This window comes from Myripristis murdjan, chromosome 13, assembly GCF_902150065.1.
Source record: "Myripristis murdjan chromosome 13, fMyrMur1.1, whole genome shotgun sequence".
NCBI lineage: Eukaryota > Metazoa > Chordata > Actinopteri > Holocentriformes > Holocentridae > Myripristis > Myripristis murdjan.
This window is the reverse complement of record NC_043992.1, coordinates 23491652-23507304: the sequence shown is the minus strand read 5'-3', so window position 1 is coordinate 23507304 and position 15653 is coordinate 23491652. Positions and strand designations below refer to the sequence as shown.

The 15653-nt window shown below is 41.4% G+C and overlaps 1 protein-coding gene across 2 annotated transcripts; it reads right to left on the bottom strand.

The window, feature by feature from the left end:
• Positions 1 to 59: 59 nt before the first annotated feature.
• Positions 60 to 15041, bottom strand: numa1 (nuclear mitotic apparatus protein 1). Of its 2 annotated transcripts, none has more exons than XM_030066644.1 (25): positions 14904 to 15041; positions 14556 to 14619; positions 14373 to 14461; positions 14128 to 14201; positions 13656 to 13744; positions 13482 to 13556; positions 13221 to 13314; positions 12884 to 13034; positions 12211 to 12350; positions 11921 to 12032; positions 11150 to 11267; positions 10659 to 10799; positions 9912 to 10025; positions 6146 to 9802; positions 5647 to 5856; positions 5237 to 5430; positions 4510 to 4644; positions 3670 to 3805; positions 3225 to 3441; positions 2495 to 2631; positions 1721 to 2020; positions 1405 to 1506; positions 901 to 1200; positions 576 to 645; positions 60 to 319 (listed from the first exon to the last, which is right to left on the bottom strand). In XM_030066644.1, the coding sequence occupies exons 2-24, from the start codon at positions 14595 to 14597 to the stop codon at positions 598 to 600; spliced, it is 6675 nt and encodes a 2224-aa protein (XP_029922504.1). In that variant the 5' UTR covers positions 14598 to 14619; positions 14904 to 15041; the 3' UTR covers positions 60 to 319; positions 576 to 597. The 2 variants fall into 2 exon arrangements, with proteins under 2 accessions (XP_029922504.1, XP_029922505.1); XM_030066645.1 differs by having other exon boundaries at positions 588 to 645.
• Positions 15042 to 15653: the final 612 nt, after the last annotated feature.

Here is a 15653-nt window from a genome sequence, read left to right as displayed (position 1 = left end):
AAGTCCAGTAATAACTCAAGTTTTTCCAACATAGCCATCTCAAGGAAATACAACCTCCATGACATTTAAGGCTTTTATTTCAAAGCAAAACATGTAAATATAATACACAGGAGAGAAAGGTAGAAGAGAATTTTTCCTGATTAAAAAAATAATAATAAAATCATGAAAAAAAAAAACCCTGTAGTGTAAAAATACATAATTACTTAACAAAATTACATTTGAAACCTGATGAAGAAAGAAGAAAAACAGTCTTGATAGAAGACGATCCAGACTCAAATTTGGCGAGCAGGCCTCAGACCTTCATCCGGAAGCTCATCATCTGTAAAGTGATTTTCTGGATTAAACCAACAGCTTGTGCAGACAGAAACAGAAGTTGTAACGCAGTATGCATTTGACAGATATGCAGTGACACCCCGCTGTGAAATATTTTATGCTCCAGACAGATAAAGGTTTTGTGACCACCCAACAGGTTGATGCATAAACCTCAGAGTGTGAAAGTTACACTGCAAGTGAGCACCGCTGATCAAGATGCAAGTGCAGTGAAAACCTGCCAACGGAAGTTAAAATGAACTGACCACTAAACTGACCAATACAGAATTAAGTCTTTGATGAAGACTTGCTCCTCACAGCAGACACAGCAGGCCTCTGAAAACAGCAGGCATTTGGAGGTTCAGCAACAACAAAACGAAGTCATGGTTCATGTTTTGATTTGTTGAGCAGATTAGGTCAAGCTGTTGGCAATAACCATCTCCAGTTTGTATCGACGTGTGATCATCATATCAGCACTATGTTGTGTATTGTATTGTGTGCAACAACATATACACAAGTCTGTTAGTAAATCTATTCACATGTGTGAATCGATGATTAAATGCACATAAGTGTGTCTTTAAAACTGTTTACCTTGCGAGCGCTTGCCGTCAGGCCTGGTGACTTGGCCGTGCTGCTGGATCCTGTCCTCTGTCCTTTGGCTGTCACCTGGGGAGATTTGATGCTCCCAGTCCTGGTGGCTCGTGCCACTCCGGCACGGGAAGTCATGTGTCCCGGGGACTTGTGGGAAGTCACCTGGCCTGGTGATTTTCTTGTGTTTTTGCCTGGGGATTTTCTAGTGGAGCTGCGCAATTTGTTGAGACCTTTCTTGAGGTAGCTGTTTTTCCGTGGTGTGTTTTCAATAGTGAACACTGTAGACTGCCTCCGCTCAGCCTGAGAGAAGGACACCAGGCCCCATTATAAATGGTGAATGGCAACAAAAAGAGTGGAATGAAAAAGTCAAATTACAAACCATAAATATTGTATATTTATATATAAATCACATTCATGGTCTCAGCTGTCAAACAGAATATTTTGAGATTGCATCAAAGTGTCTGTGCGTGTGTGTGTGTGTGTGTGTGTGTGTGCACGACTCACAGGACTGAGGGCAGAACGAAGCTGAGGGACGGATGCTGCACTGCTGATGTTCTTATTTTTGGGGGTGAGGGGACGGGGGAAGCAGCTGGCCTTTACCTTTTTCTGTCAGATTGAGGTGAGAAGACAGATGTGGAGAAAGACGACAAATGAGAAGGAAGCAGGAAGGAAAATGTATGACTGATCTTTTTGTGGCACATTTACACTTGAAACATTTAGCTGACATTTTGATCCAGAGTGACTTCACAATGATTGTGACAAAACAAAAAATATCTAACAAATATTTATGTGGCCACTGAGAACACTAAAGCAAACCAACCTCAGGAGATGTTTGAGGGATGGGAAGAGTGGATGATTTGCGCTTTGAGCCTTTGGGACTTTGCAGGTGAGAGGAGCTTCCTGTCTTTGATGGAAGCTGGCCGGGCATCAGGGAGTGACGGTGGGGAAGTGTACCGCCTGTGCCACTGACGCCCGTCTGTCCCACCATGAAGGAGAGGCGGTGGGAGGCCAGAGAGTCTTGCAGCTGGCCAGGCATCATGGATGCCCGGCGGATTGTCTCAGACGGGTCACCTGTACGGAGATCTTCATCTGTGAAAATGAGGGTCGTTCCAAAGCCAGGCTGGATGAAGAGATACAGAATGTGAGTGACAAACAAAACACACATCTTTTTACTTTATGGAATGACTTGATTCTTTGGTGTAATTATGTAATCAATTAAACCAGCATGATCATAGAGTAACTGTTAATATCCAGTTACCTGTTAACATACAATGTTACAAATTTACAAAAAATGCACTGCTTAGAAAAATATAAACACAAATACAGATGTATGTCAGATGTAAGATTAAGATATGTATCTTCATCCGTCAATTGCAGGAAAGTATTCATACTAATAGCAAGAACCTAAGTTCAAGTCATATAAGATTGTTAATTTATTTGCATTTGAGATTGGTATTATAAGAGTTACATGACATTTTTCAAATGAAACTGTTGTAAAATTCATTGGCTTACTGCTTTCCTTAACTAGAAACTAATCAGAAAAGACATGAATTGTAGGGAAAAGGGCAACACTGTATAATAGATATTTACTAACCCTTGACTCCAGAGGGTAGCTGCTCTTCAGATGGGGAAGGCAGGCTTTGTTCCTGGCCTGGAGTTCAGCGATCCTCATCCAGTCATCACTTGCATTGTCTGGCTCATTTTCTGCACCCACACAGAATGTACTGGTGGCTAGATATAAACATGATATATACATGTTAAATTTCTTTTTCAGTTGAAGTAAAAAATTACATTCAAAGCTTTTGAAACCTCAGTCACTAGCAGGCACATTTTAGTGCTGAGTGAAATGCTGACTTATGGTCTCCCTGACTATGGAAAATGCCATGGTATGTGGCAATCCTTTAGTTTTCTGGCACTAGCTGGAATTACGTTACACTACAGCCTTGTGATTACTGGGACAGAGTTCAGGAGAGAAAACATGGGACAGGCAGTCAGGACCTTTCTTACATCTGTTGGTAGCAGGCTTGCTTTAAGCATGACATAATGAATGCCTGACTTGTTATATAAAAAAAAAAAAAAAAAAAAAAAAAGTCATCTGAAATTTATGGATCCGAGATCAGAATGTAATCCAATCTTGATAAATTTGGATGTTTGAGCTATCACTGGTCCAATCAATTTCATATCTAATTATTTACTCAGGGCATTTCTAAGTTGTATTATTGAACATTTTATTATTGGTCTTCGCCTAAATGCCCCAACCTCTACCCTACCTGCCAGCTCTTTCCCTTCCCCTGCTGTTAACCAGTGCAGTGGGTCGTACTCACTCCGTGGATGGACTGCAGTGTGGGCGGTGCTCCCACGTCTGTACCCTGGAAGGCTAAGCAGCTGATCGCTGGCAGCACCGGCCATTTTGCTGGGTGTGTCGTGTTGCATGGAGACAGGCCGTGAAGTAAGAGTGCTGGAGAGGTTTGGCTGGGAGCGGGCTGAGGCCAGACTGTAGAAAGACTCATCACTCTCAGCCTCACCATGGCCCAAGGACTTCTACAAGTAAAAGTTTAAGAGACATGGACTATTACGAGGGGGGCACTTGAAAATTTGTTTAAGATGAGATCACTACTTCTTAAAAAACCTATGTTCATTTCAGCTTGGCCCTTGCTTTGCGTTTTACACCTTCCCATTTTAAAAGTTGTAATTTAAAATGGGAAGGTAAAATTTCACTGTAGAGCTTATGTACATGCAAAAGTTAACATGTGCTTGAGTTCTCTCCACCTTGGTCATAGTGATGTTGATGACCTGTGTGGTCCTGCGTCTTTTGACAGATGAAGTGGGATTTTTCCTGGCTGAATCCAGCCCCAGGTCAGCCAGAGAGGTCAAGCTGTCTTCCAGTTTGCGCTCTGTACTGGTCCTGGAGGTGAAGTAATAAAAAGAAAATATGATAATGGATAAAATAAAAACAGGAAATTTTGTGAGTATAGCTGAGTAGGAAGTGTATTAACTTTAAATTTATGGTAGTTTTGTATTTATAACTGCATACTGTAGATGAAATGGCAGCCAAGTTGCCCACAAATATTAGACAGAGCAGGCGTGGCAGCACTTTAGCAGGGGTGCTTCTCGACAGTAGTTGAGGCAGTGGTGAGCAAAGCAGTAAACATCATAGTCGCTTTATATGTTGCCTCAGCAACTTCAATTTTACACACAAGGTTCCTACGTACACAGTTCAATATGACTGTTAAATCACATAACTCTGACTGAAAATCTACAACTATATTTTAGTTAAGTGTACTAGTATCCCATACTTTTTCATTAGAAATTTTGTACAATGTCGTAATAATGGAAAATCTGAATAGTATCAAATAAAATTTCCAGACATGCTTGGAAAACCATGTACACAGCACAAACAAACTGATATAAAATTTGCAATATAAATTTTGTGTGGCTTCTTATATGACCAGCTGCAAGACCCTTGCCAATCTAACGGCCAATTTTTTGAGCATAAAGCAAAAACAATTCAGTGAAAAGGGGTCGATATTACACACCCACAGAAACTTCTAAAAAAAAAAAAAAAAAAAGTTGTTGAGGTGTCCAAATGGTCATGTTTGTGTGACAAACCTGTTTATCTGTCTGCTGTTCATGGGTGTGAAGTAGAGGGTCTCCAGTGATTCTGTGTGTAGAGCCCGACGTTTGGCAGCCAAGCGCTCTGAGCTACGAACCAAGGGAGTGGACTCCTCAGGTGCTGATGGTTTCCTGCACAGGTAAGAATTAGAGGGAATTATACAAGACTCCTGCTGTGGCTCTGATTTAACATTTCTTGACTTTTCCATGGATTCAACTGTTTTTTCACCCTTTCCTGTTTTGTTAATTTTTTTCAGCTCAGAGAAGTTTAAAAGTTCAAAAGTCTGGTTTCTACTACAGTTGGGCTTGCTGAGGAGAACTGGTCATATGTGGTGTTACACCTGCAAACCACCATTAAAGACAAGGTATGTGTGAAATAAACTTAAAAAAATAAAGACTATTCTTTTGAAGCGACTCATGAGGAGGGGAGAGAACATGGTATGCCTTTGTCTGGGCATAATGCAACCAAAAATGGTTGAATAGTAATAATATTAGTATTTATGTTCCATCCTATTTTTATTGACAGTATTGCTGTCATGTAGTCAATAGTAAAAATAGGGGAGGAATACATTTCAGCATATGGACGCTGGAGAACGCAACATATGGAATATACAGAAGTGAAATGAGTAGTCCTGTTCAAAAAAGTAATTTGGTTATTTCACTTTAAATGGATAACACCAAACTTCTAAATTTTTATGCTACTTGTATAAGAGAGATGTCTTACCTTGTAGAGTTGAGCGAGTCGTCCAGAGAGCTCTGGTCTAAGCTGTCAGAGCTGATGCTATGTTTCTCCATCTGTGCTCGAGTCTGACTTCTTGTTCGAGTGTTGGGAACCTCAAAGTAACACGACTCTGTCCCTCGTCTTTCATTACCATGGATCTTGTTCTTTTCCCGTAGGTTACAGTCAGCAAAGGCCAGCTGGGAAAGACATGCCAATAGAGAGCAAGGGAGAATACGACTGATGTTGTTGGACCTAAAGTTTCATCAAGGTTTCACAATATATTGCAAATAAAAGCAAAGCACTTAAACTAGACAAAGATTTTGCTTATGTATAGCAGCAACAGAGAGTATTTCAACCTGTTCAGTGTTTATACTCAAAATATTCTGTGTGCTTATCATGTTTCAAATACCAACCTGTGCTTCCAAACTGGCCACCTTGCTCAAAAGCATTTTCTCATTGCTTTGGGCCTTCTCCAAATCTAGCTGCAGAAGTGTGATCTCAGTAGTGACAGCCTTTACTTTGTGATCCTTGACTTCTAAAGAGCGTTGCAGTTCAGTCAATAGCTCCTGGTTCTCCTGAAGAAGCTGCTTCTTTCCATGATAATGGCTCACAGCTTTCTCCATCTGTTAGATTATGGCAATGAAGAAATAGCTCAGTCATTACCAAGTACATTGCAGTGCAGCACATAAAAGCAGATAACATGGCTGATAAACATGATGACACTGGTCAAAGTGTATGCAAAACAAACTAAGTTCCAACTCAATTAATTGATGGAACCTGAGAAGAAATGACACCTTATGTATATACATCACAATGTGATTTTTTTTTTTTTAACATTAGCGTTCAGCCCTTTATATATAATAACAAACACATATGTCTGAGTGTGGGCTCAGTGAGGGCTGGTACACTAACCTGTGCTTTATAGTGATCCACAGCCTCTGATTTAGCTTTAAGCTGCTCTTGTAGGTCTCTGATCAGCTTCTCCCTTTCTTCATTATTCAACAGGTTCATCTTTTTATCTTCAACCTCTTCCTTCATCGTCTTCACCTTCTCCTGATAAGCAGACACCTGTCGCTGTAGAAGTTCCTTCTGATGAGCGCTCTCCTGCTCCTGTCTGGTAAGCAGAGCTGTTTGAGCCTGAACTTGCCCCTTAGCTTTAGTCAGAGAGTCACCAATATTTTCTACCTCTGTTTTTAGACATTGGATTTTTTGATTGAGCTTTTCAGAATGTGCAGAGCTTTCATTTTTTAGCAGGGTCAGTTGTTCTGCTTTGGCCTGAACCTCCTCCTTTAGACCCTTCACCTGCTCCTGCAGCGCCTCCCTCTGTTGGGTACTCTCGTGTTGTTGTTTGGCCAGTAGATCTTCCTTGGACTGCATGTCCTCCTCAGTTTTCTTCAGTGAGGAGGTAAGACTCTCCACCTGGTTCTTTAATCCTTGGATCTCCTGCTGTAGCATTTCTGATTGCTCAGCACTGTTAGCCTTCAAGAGCTGCATTTGTTCCTCTTTGGCTTGGATTGTCTCCTTCATGTTCCTCATCTCCTCCTGAGAAGCAGACACCTGTTGTTGTAGAAGCTCTTTCTGATGTGTGCTCTCCTGCTCCTGTCTGGTGAGCGAAGCCACTTGAGCCTCAACCTCACCCATACTTTCTACTTGGCCTTTCAGATGTTTGATTTCTTGAGACAGTAATTCAGACTGTGCAGTGTTCTCATTTTTCAGTGTGACAAGCTGTTCCTCTTTAGCCTGGATGTGCTCCCTCAGACTCCTCATCTCCTCCTCAGATGCTGATAGTGAATTCTGAAGTTTATCTTTCTCCTCAGACCTCTCCAGTTCTTGCTTAGCTAGCAAAGCTTCCTTGGTTTGAACCTGCTCTTTTGCAGTTTCCAGAGACTGGCTCAGGGTTTCTACTTGTACCTTTAGACTTTGGATCTCATTTTGCAACAATTCTGACTGCTCACAGCTCTCAGTCTTCAACAAGACAAGCTGTCCCTCTTTAGTTTGGATCTCCTCCTTCAGCTGGCTGACTGTGTCCTCCAAGACTGCACTGCTCTCTTGAAGTGCCTCTATCTGCCTGTTGCTCTCTTGATGTTGCTCGGCCAGCAGCTGTTCCTTGGATTGAACCTGATCTTCAGCCTTTTTCAGACAGTCACCAATGCTTTGTATTTCTGTTTTCAAACATTGGATCTCTTGCTGGAGCTTTTCAGAATGTGCTATGCTCTCATTTTTTAACAGGGTCAGCTCTTCTGCTTTGGCCTGAATCTCCTCCTCTAGACCCTTCACCTGCTCCTGGAGTGCCTCCCTCTGTTGGGCGCTCTCGTGTTGCTGTTTGGCCAGTAGATCTTCCTTGGACTGCATGTCCCCCTCAGCTTTCCTCAGTGAGGAGGTAAGACTGTCCACTTGGTTCTTTAATCCTTGGATCTCCTGCTGTAGCATTTCTGATTGCTCAGCACTGTTAGTCTTCAAGAGCTGCATTTGTTCCTCTTTGGCTTGGATTGTCTCCTTCATGTTCCTCATCTCCTCCTGAGAAGCAGACACCTGTTGTTGTAGAAGCTCTTTCTGATGAGCGCTCTCCTGCTCCTGTCTGGTGAGGGAAGCCACTTGAGCCTCAACCTCTTCCTCAGCCTTTCTGAGAGAGCCACTCATACTTTCTACTCGGCTTTTCAGATCATTGATTTCTTGAGATAGTAATTCAGACTGTGCAGAGCTCTCATGTTTCAGTGTCACCAGCTGTTCCTCTTTAGCCTGGATGTGCTCCCTCAGACTCCTCATCTCCTCCTCAGATGCTGATAGTGAATTCTGAAGTTTATCTTTCTCCTCAGACCTCTCCAGTTCTTGTTTAGATAGCAAAGCTTCCTTGGTTTGAATCTGCTCTTTTGCAGTTTCCAGAGACTGGCTCAGGGTTTCTACTTGCAGCTTTAGACTTTGGATCTCATTTTGCAACAATTCTGACTGCTCACAGCTCTCAGTCCTCAACAAGACAAGCTGTCCCTCTTTAGTTTGGATCTCCTCCTTCAGCTGGCTGACTGTGTCCTCCAAGACTGCACTGCTCTCTTGAAGTGCCTCTATCTGCCTGTTGCTCTCTTGATGTTGCTCGGCCAGCAGCTGTTCCTTGGCTTGAACCTGATCTTCAGCCTTTTTCAGACAGTCACCAATGCTTTGCATTTCTGTTTTCAAACATTGGATCTCTTGCTGGAGCTTTTCAGAATGTGCCGTGCTCTCATTTTTTAACAGGGTCAGCTGTTCTGCTTTGGCCTGAATTTCCTCCTTTAGACCCTTCACCTCCTTTTGAGATGCAACCAGCTGCTCCTGGAGTGCCTCCCTCTGTTGGGTGCTCTCATGTTGTTGTTTGGCCAGTAGATCTTCCTTGGACTGCTTGTCCTCCTCAGCTTTCCTCATTGAGGAGGTAAGATTCTCCACCTGGTTCTTTAATCCTTGGATCTCCTGCTGTAGCATTTCTGATTGCTCAGCACTGTTAGTCTTCAAGAGCTGCATTTGTTCCTCTTTGGCTTGGATTGTCTCCTTCATGTTCCTCATCTCCTCCTGAGAAGCAGACACCTGTTGTTGTAGAAGCTCTTTCTGATAAGCGCTCTCCTGCTCCTGTCTGGTGAGGGAAGCCACTTGAGCCTCAACCTCTTTCTCAGCCTTTCTGAGAGAGCCACTCATACTTTCTACTTGGCTTTTCAGATCATTGATTTCTTGAGATAGTAATTCAGAATGTGCAGTGCTCTCATGTTTCAGTGTCACCAGCTGTTCCTCTTTAGCCTGGATATCCTTATTTAGTCTTTTCACCTCCTCTTGAAAGTTTGCCTTCTGTTCTTGTAGTGCCTCCCTTTCTTGATTATGTTCTACTTGGGTCTTAGTTAGTAGGTCTTGTTGATCTTTAATTTCCTGTTCAGCCTTATTAAGAGAGCAATTTAGGCTTTCAACTTGGACTTTTAAGGCCTGGATTTCATTCTGAAGAATCTCTTCCTGATGAGATTGCTCCTCCAATAGCTTAGCCAGCTGGTCTTCTTTGGCTTCAAACTCCTCTTGGGTTTTTCTGGCTGTGTCTGTTAGCACAACAACTTCTTCTCTGAGGCTGACAAGTTGTTGGTCTTTTTCAGCTGAAATAGAATTCACACTAGTGACCTCTGTCTGAAGGTTCTCCATCTTTACTTCAGCCAGGTGGAGGAGGTTTTCCTTTTCTCTTTGAATTTCTTTCAGCTTTGAAATTTCTTCCTCAGAAGCAGCAATACACTGCTGCAGCATGCTCTGTTGTTCATTTTTCTCCTGCTCAATCTTGGCCAACTGTAGCTCCTTGGCTTTAATCTCCTCCTCTGCAAACTTGATCGAGGCACTCATGCTCTGCAGCTGTTGCTGTAGGCCCTTAACTTCACCCTGCAGGTCATGCACTTCTTCCTGCAACATGTTTAAATTCTGCTGCAGAGCTTCTTGGATTTTGGAGCTCTCTTGGTGCTGTTTAGCTAAAAGATCTTCCTTAGTCTGCACCTCCTGCTCAGCCATCTTCAGGGAGCTGAGGGCACTCTCCAGCTTGTCCTTCAAACCTCTGATTTCATTTTCCAGTGTTTCTCGCTGAAATACAGTTTATGGATAAAGAAATAATCAGTTATTCCACTTAAAGTAAAAGTCCACCTTAATTATTTTTCATATAATTCTCATATTATACATTTATGCACTTTACCTCCATTATTGGCCCCATGTTTTCTCCTTTCTCTTCCTTGATGACTTTGTTAAGTTCATCTTCCAAACATGCAATCTTGCCATGGAGGATCTGAATTTGTTCATTCAGGAACTCCTGAGAAACAAGGAGAGACCAAATAAGTACCATTTTTATTTTTGTGTTTTGGAGAAAAAGAAAAATTCAGGGTTGTTCCCATTTTACCCATATTCATTTCTTGCTATGACTGTGAAACTAGTCTTATCCCTATTTCTAATCATTGAGAAGGATAACAATGTAATCCAACGTTTCCTTACTACCACTAAAGTCTATTAAATGTCTATGCCCTCAGATTTATTCTTCCTGCTCTACTGCATGTAGCAGACCTGAAAAAAAATCCTGCCTAAATAAAAGCCTAGGTTCCAAAATAGTGAACTTGCCCTTTTCATAATGCCTGGAAATAGCAAACCCTGTCACTGGCACCCCACACAGTGAAATAGGTTACACACGACAGTGCACCACAATTTGTTTTCATGGGGATAAACTGTAATGCTTGTCATCATCCACATGGCTACAAATCAGTTATTGCATTACATTACTTACTGTCAAAAGTGATGCATTCTGTATTAATACACAGTTGACACAATATTTTTGGATAATGTTTCTTAGCAAAAAAGTTTTGGCACTGGGTAAAAATTAAATCAGTATAGGATGCAAGAATTTCAGACCTCTTGTTGTCACGATACTTCAGTTGCAAAGCTATAATCTGACCTTCTGGGCTGTAGCTTGGTTAAGTTCTGCCTGTAGGTGGGTGGTTTTTCTCTTCAATTCCTCTTGAGCAGATGTTTGTGACTCTGTGAGCCTTCCAACCTCAGCCTCAGAGATCACCAGCTGTGAACATACTTCTCTTATCTGATAAATAAAAAAGGAAACATTCAGTATTTAAAACTTTGGCTTTTTATTTCTACGCAAATTAACAAAAGAGGTAAAACGTGGAACACAGCAGCATTAACAAGGTCACTATCACTTCCAATTATGAAGTAAGGAAATACAAGGGGCAAGAACGCTAACCAGAATGGGAGTTTATCTGAAGCCTTAGTACATGTCATGTCACTGCACAGCTACACAGGTTTACTTTCATCAGGATCACGGGGATGAATGATTCTCAAAATCAGTGCTACTCCCTGTTTAATAAGGCAACAGATACTTCATAGCAATATTGCATTTATCATGAGTATAACTGTCAGCATGTGTAGCATTACCTGAACAGAGAGCACACCGTTCTCCTCTGTGACCTGGTCCACTTTATGCTCCATTAGAGAGGAGGTATTCTTGAGTTCTTGATTATCTTTAACCAACTCATGAATCCGCATTTGTAACCTGAGAGAGACAGTTAAATAAGCATTTGGTGAAATATACTGAACTACTGGTCATGACTGAGTTCACCATGTTAAGTCCCAGGACCAGTTGGATTGACTTTGAAAGGAAAAGAGAGAAAAACCAATGATCCATTTCAGAGACACATTTTGTTGGCGCTTCATCCAAAAAGGCATTCATTATAAAAGCTTACATACGATAGTCTCACTTGCTTAAAGTGACAGCTCACATTCTTACACATATTATATTACCATAGTAGAGAACAGCTCCTCCAGGGAAGGGAAAAGGGCAGCCACAGAGCAGTAAAAAGCACTGATATTGAAATCCAAACAAATTTTTGTTGCTTTGCATTTTAAACTTTTTTTCAACATTGTACTGCCACTCAAAAGAGTATTGTTTTCTGGTCTATGTGAACTTCATTTTGGAGCAGTACACTCCTGGTGAAGCTCTAGTTCTTGCGACAGGGAAGGATTTAATGGACCAAACTTGGTGGATGTATTACATTTACACGGAGCATCAAATATATCTGTATGGGTATGAATCTGAACTATCACTATAAGTGTTCAGTAGCATTCCCGGAACAAGGCTGAATTGTACAAAAATATAGGAATCAGGAGCATTTTTTTTAGTTTAGAGAGGTTCCTTTAGATGCTTACGTGTTGTTCTTGGCCTCTAGCTCATGCATATGGTCTCTGGCAACCTGCTCCTGCTCACCCGTCTCTTGCTTCAGCTTATCTAGGCGGTACTGTAACTGGTTGATCTGGGATTCTGGAGACAAGACAGATTTATTTGGGGGAGGAATGTAGTGAGAAACAAAAAGGCAGACCACATGTGAAGTTAACAGTTTGCGCTTTTTTTTTTTTTTTTAGCTATGCACAAACTAGGAGATAAGTTAAAGTTTATTTAAAGCCCACTGTCACTATACGACACTATGTAGATGTCATACCTCTCTGTGCAATGCAGGTCATCTTGGTAGCCAGCTCTCTCTCCAGGCCATCCCTGTACTCTCTCTCCTTCATCATCTCGCGTTTCATCTTCCTCAGCTGAAACTGAGGTGTGTTCATGACGTCTTGCAGCGGAGACCGGCTACAGAGATAAAGTCAAAACAGACAAAGTATTGATAACAAAGTTGGAGGTCAAAATATTTCCCTGCGCAATTCATGGATTCACAATTTGCGTGTTTTTGACACACTGTTGGTTACTAGTCACAAAACTGGACTCCAGATCCTGTAATTTGAACTTTAAACTTTCCAGCAGGATGCAACTGGGAGTAAGACATGAGAAGTTTTGATTCCAAGACAGACTATAGGCTGGAAAGTTGAGGTTTGCAAGACAGAAATCTCAGCACCTGGCAGTGTAATTGTTCAGTTACTAGCACTGATCAACGTCCAATCAGTCCCCTGCAAATATTATGGTCATTTAGCAATATAGGAGAGTAAAAATCTCACTAATTCATCCTTTAATGTTTTGTTCGCCTAGTGGTTTCTGGAAACTCTAAACTTTGGATCCAGATGCTAGTCTTACACTACTTCCTCAAATAGCTGAGTAAATTACACAGCGTCTACTCTTTTGCAGACATTCATGCACAGTGTAAGATAAATTCACATCCAGCATGGTACCTGACTGAGGAAGATGCCACAGTCTGCAGGTCCACAAACTTTACTTTCTGCGAGCGGTGGAAGACAGGAGAGTCATCTGACAGAGAGGAGACACTTGACAAACTTGATGACCCCAATGACCCCTCTCTTTTGGTGGATGCAACAGGTAAATCTGAAGTTGGTGCAGAAAGAACAGATTTGGCAGTGCGGTCATTTTCCCGTTTGGATGTTAAACCCTAACTAAGACGGCTGGCACACACAACACCATTAAATAGACGTCTGTGATACAGATGGCTCACGACTCAAAACAAGGTTCAGAATCAAAATATGGGGGAAGACGAAAGACATTGTGCCTTACATTTCCTCTGCAAATACGCCTCCAGTTCGTTGCTGAGATACACACAGCCCTCACTTTCCATCACAAAGCGGTCAGTCAGGGTTGCAATCTCCCTCTAAAAGACAAGAGTGAGGATAATAACTGATTGGAAAAACAGGAATTCGATGTGAGAACAGGAAGAGCACATCAAGACTGGAAGGTGATTCACCACATTTTGTACAATGGATAAAGAGCAGCAAGTAACAAACTTGATTAATGAAGTCAGAGGAGCAATCTCCTTACCTCTACTTCATATTCCAGAAGGTTTAATGTGCAGCGGTCATTCATCATGTCATTGTAAACGAGCAACAACAGCACCTAGTGAAAGGAATATCAAGGGATGAATGATATGGTTGTTATATTAAAAATAATGCAATAAAAGAGAGTGTAAGAGCATGCACTGGGCTATATAGCTACCTTTGATATTTCTAGTGTTAGGTTGACACCATCTCTTATGCTTTCCCACGATATTGACGCCCCTTTACCTGGACTGAATCTGCAGTCCCCTGACAGGCAACAGCAGAGATGGACAAAAAAAGGTTAAACTCAGCATTTTAAAATCCATGTGTGACACTGTGCAACAAGGCTAGAGGATCCTCAGGGAAACATTGGTCTTATATTTTTTTTGTCCAAAGGCGTCTTCATCTAAAAGTGTATGTAAATGTGTCTGTGCGGTGAAAGATTACAGACATCTGAGTGAGTCAAATTCAACCCTTGTTTTTTGTTGTTGTTGTTGCTGCTGCTGTATATTGATTCATGGTGAATGCGGCAGCACAGCACACTATGGTCAAGAAAATCAGAAATTCACAAGGGTTTTGCATCTTAGCTGACTACACCTCAAAACTTGACTGAACCATAACAATCATCTGACAACAGCTGAAAAACTCACTTTCCAAAAAGTCAGTGATGAGTCTTAACCGATCATCAGTGGACTGTGTGAGACAGGGACTGGATTCTTTTCTCCTGAGATAACACAGGTAAGAAAAAAAAAAAAAGAACAAGATTAACACTGGCACGGCCACCTATAGTTACACCCAGGAAGAGGTGGAGTCATGTTTTAAATGCAGTTCAAATAAAAACACAAGTCATCCGATCTCATCGTGTTTACTTTATAGGCACCACAGATAAACTCACAGGACATGAACCACTTTGTAGAGGATTAATCCGTCTTGTAAATCCTCGATGTTTTTTTCTCCTTCCTCGCCCAAATCCATGCTGTTTAGCTGTGAAAGACAACTCGAAAAAATCAGTGCGCCTGCAGTAACGTTATTCTTCAAAGAGAAGATTAAAAATTGGCTGCCAATGTGACAAACTTACCCATTTTAACAGCGCCTTCACCCCCACATTCATTACGGCCATTTTGGCTCGCTGTCAAAGCAACCTGCGTGTAAAAAGGACAGTTTTACTGTAACGACTGGGACGGCGGCGCCTGTGTTAGCCTTCTAATACTCTTAGCGTGTCTCGTTATATTGGTCATATACATATAAACCATATCAAACTGCCTACATTGTTAAATTCAATTTGCCTCGACAATTCACAATAAATGATTCGCCCTAAAGTAAGTAAAGGCATTCGTTATCGTTAGCTGGAAAAGCCTGCAACTTTAACATTCACTTCTACAGGTCTAACTAGCTAGTAAAACGTAGCATTTGGATATTTACTTACCAAAACAGCCAGATATTTCTACAGCTTCACTCCTATTTATCTTATCTGATACGAGCTTCTGCCTACACGAAGTAATGTCACTCAGAAACATCAAGTGGCAGAGGCAGAGTTTGAGAACGACGCCAAACCTAACTAAATTCAAAGCAGTAGTTGAGGATTGAACTGACCAATCCGCTTCCAGTATTCGGCGCATGTGATATTATGTAGGAATGTCATTGGCTTAATGCTCGGAAATGAACAGCGAGAAAGAAAGAATGCCAAGATAGTTCCCCGTACACTCACCATCTCCGCAGATTTTGTTGGAGATGTATTTAATGTAGGCTACTTTCCGCGCCAAGACAATGGTATTTTTTTTGTTTATGTTACATTGATGTATTCTTGTTGTGAATGGATAATTATCTTAAACATACTGGCAACATTGTGCTGTAGGGTACTTGCACATTGTAATAATAATTGACAGGTTGGTAAACAATTCATGGCAATCATGAGCTCTTTCCGCCTAATAGCAATCTTTTGCGTGTGTGTGTGTGTGTGTGTGTGTGTGTGTGTGTGTGTGTGTGTGTGTGTGTGTGTGTGAGCAAATCTTTATTTCAAGTCATGAACAAACAAGATAACATTGCTTACTGAAAAAAGAAGCATTAAGACAATAAAACATAAGTAGTGCAAAACAGGGAAATACAGCAAAACAAAGCAAACCTAACAATTATTTTAGAGTAATAAAGAATTGATGAATAATAATAATAAAACAAC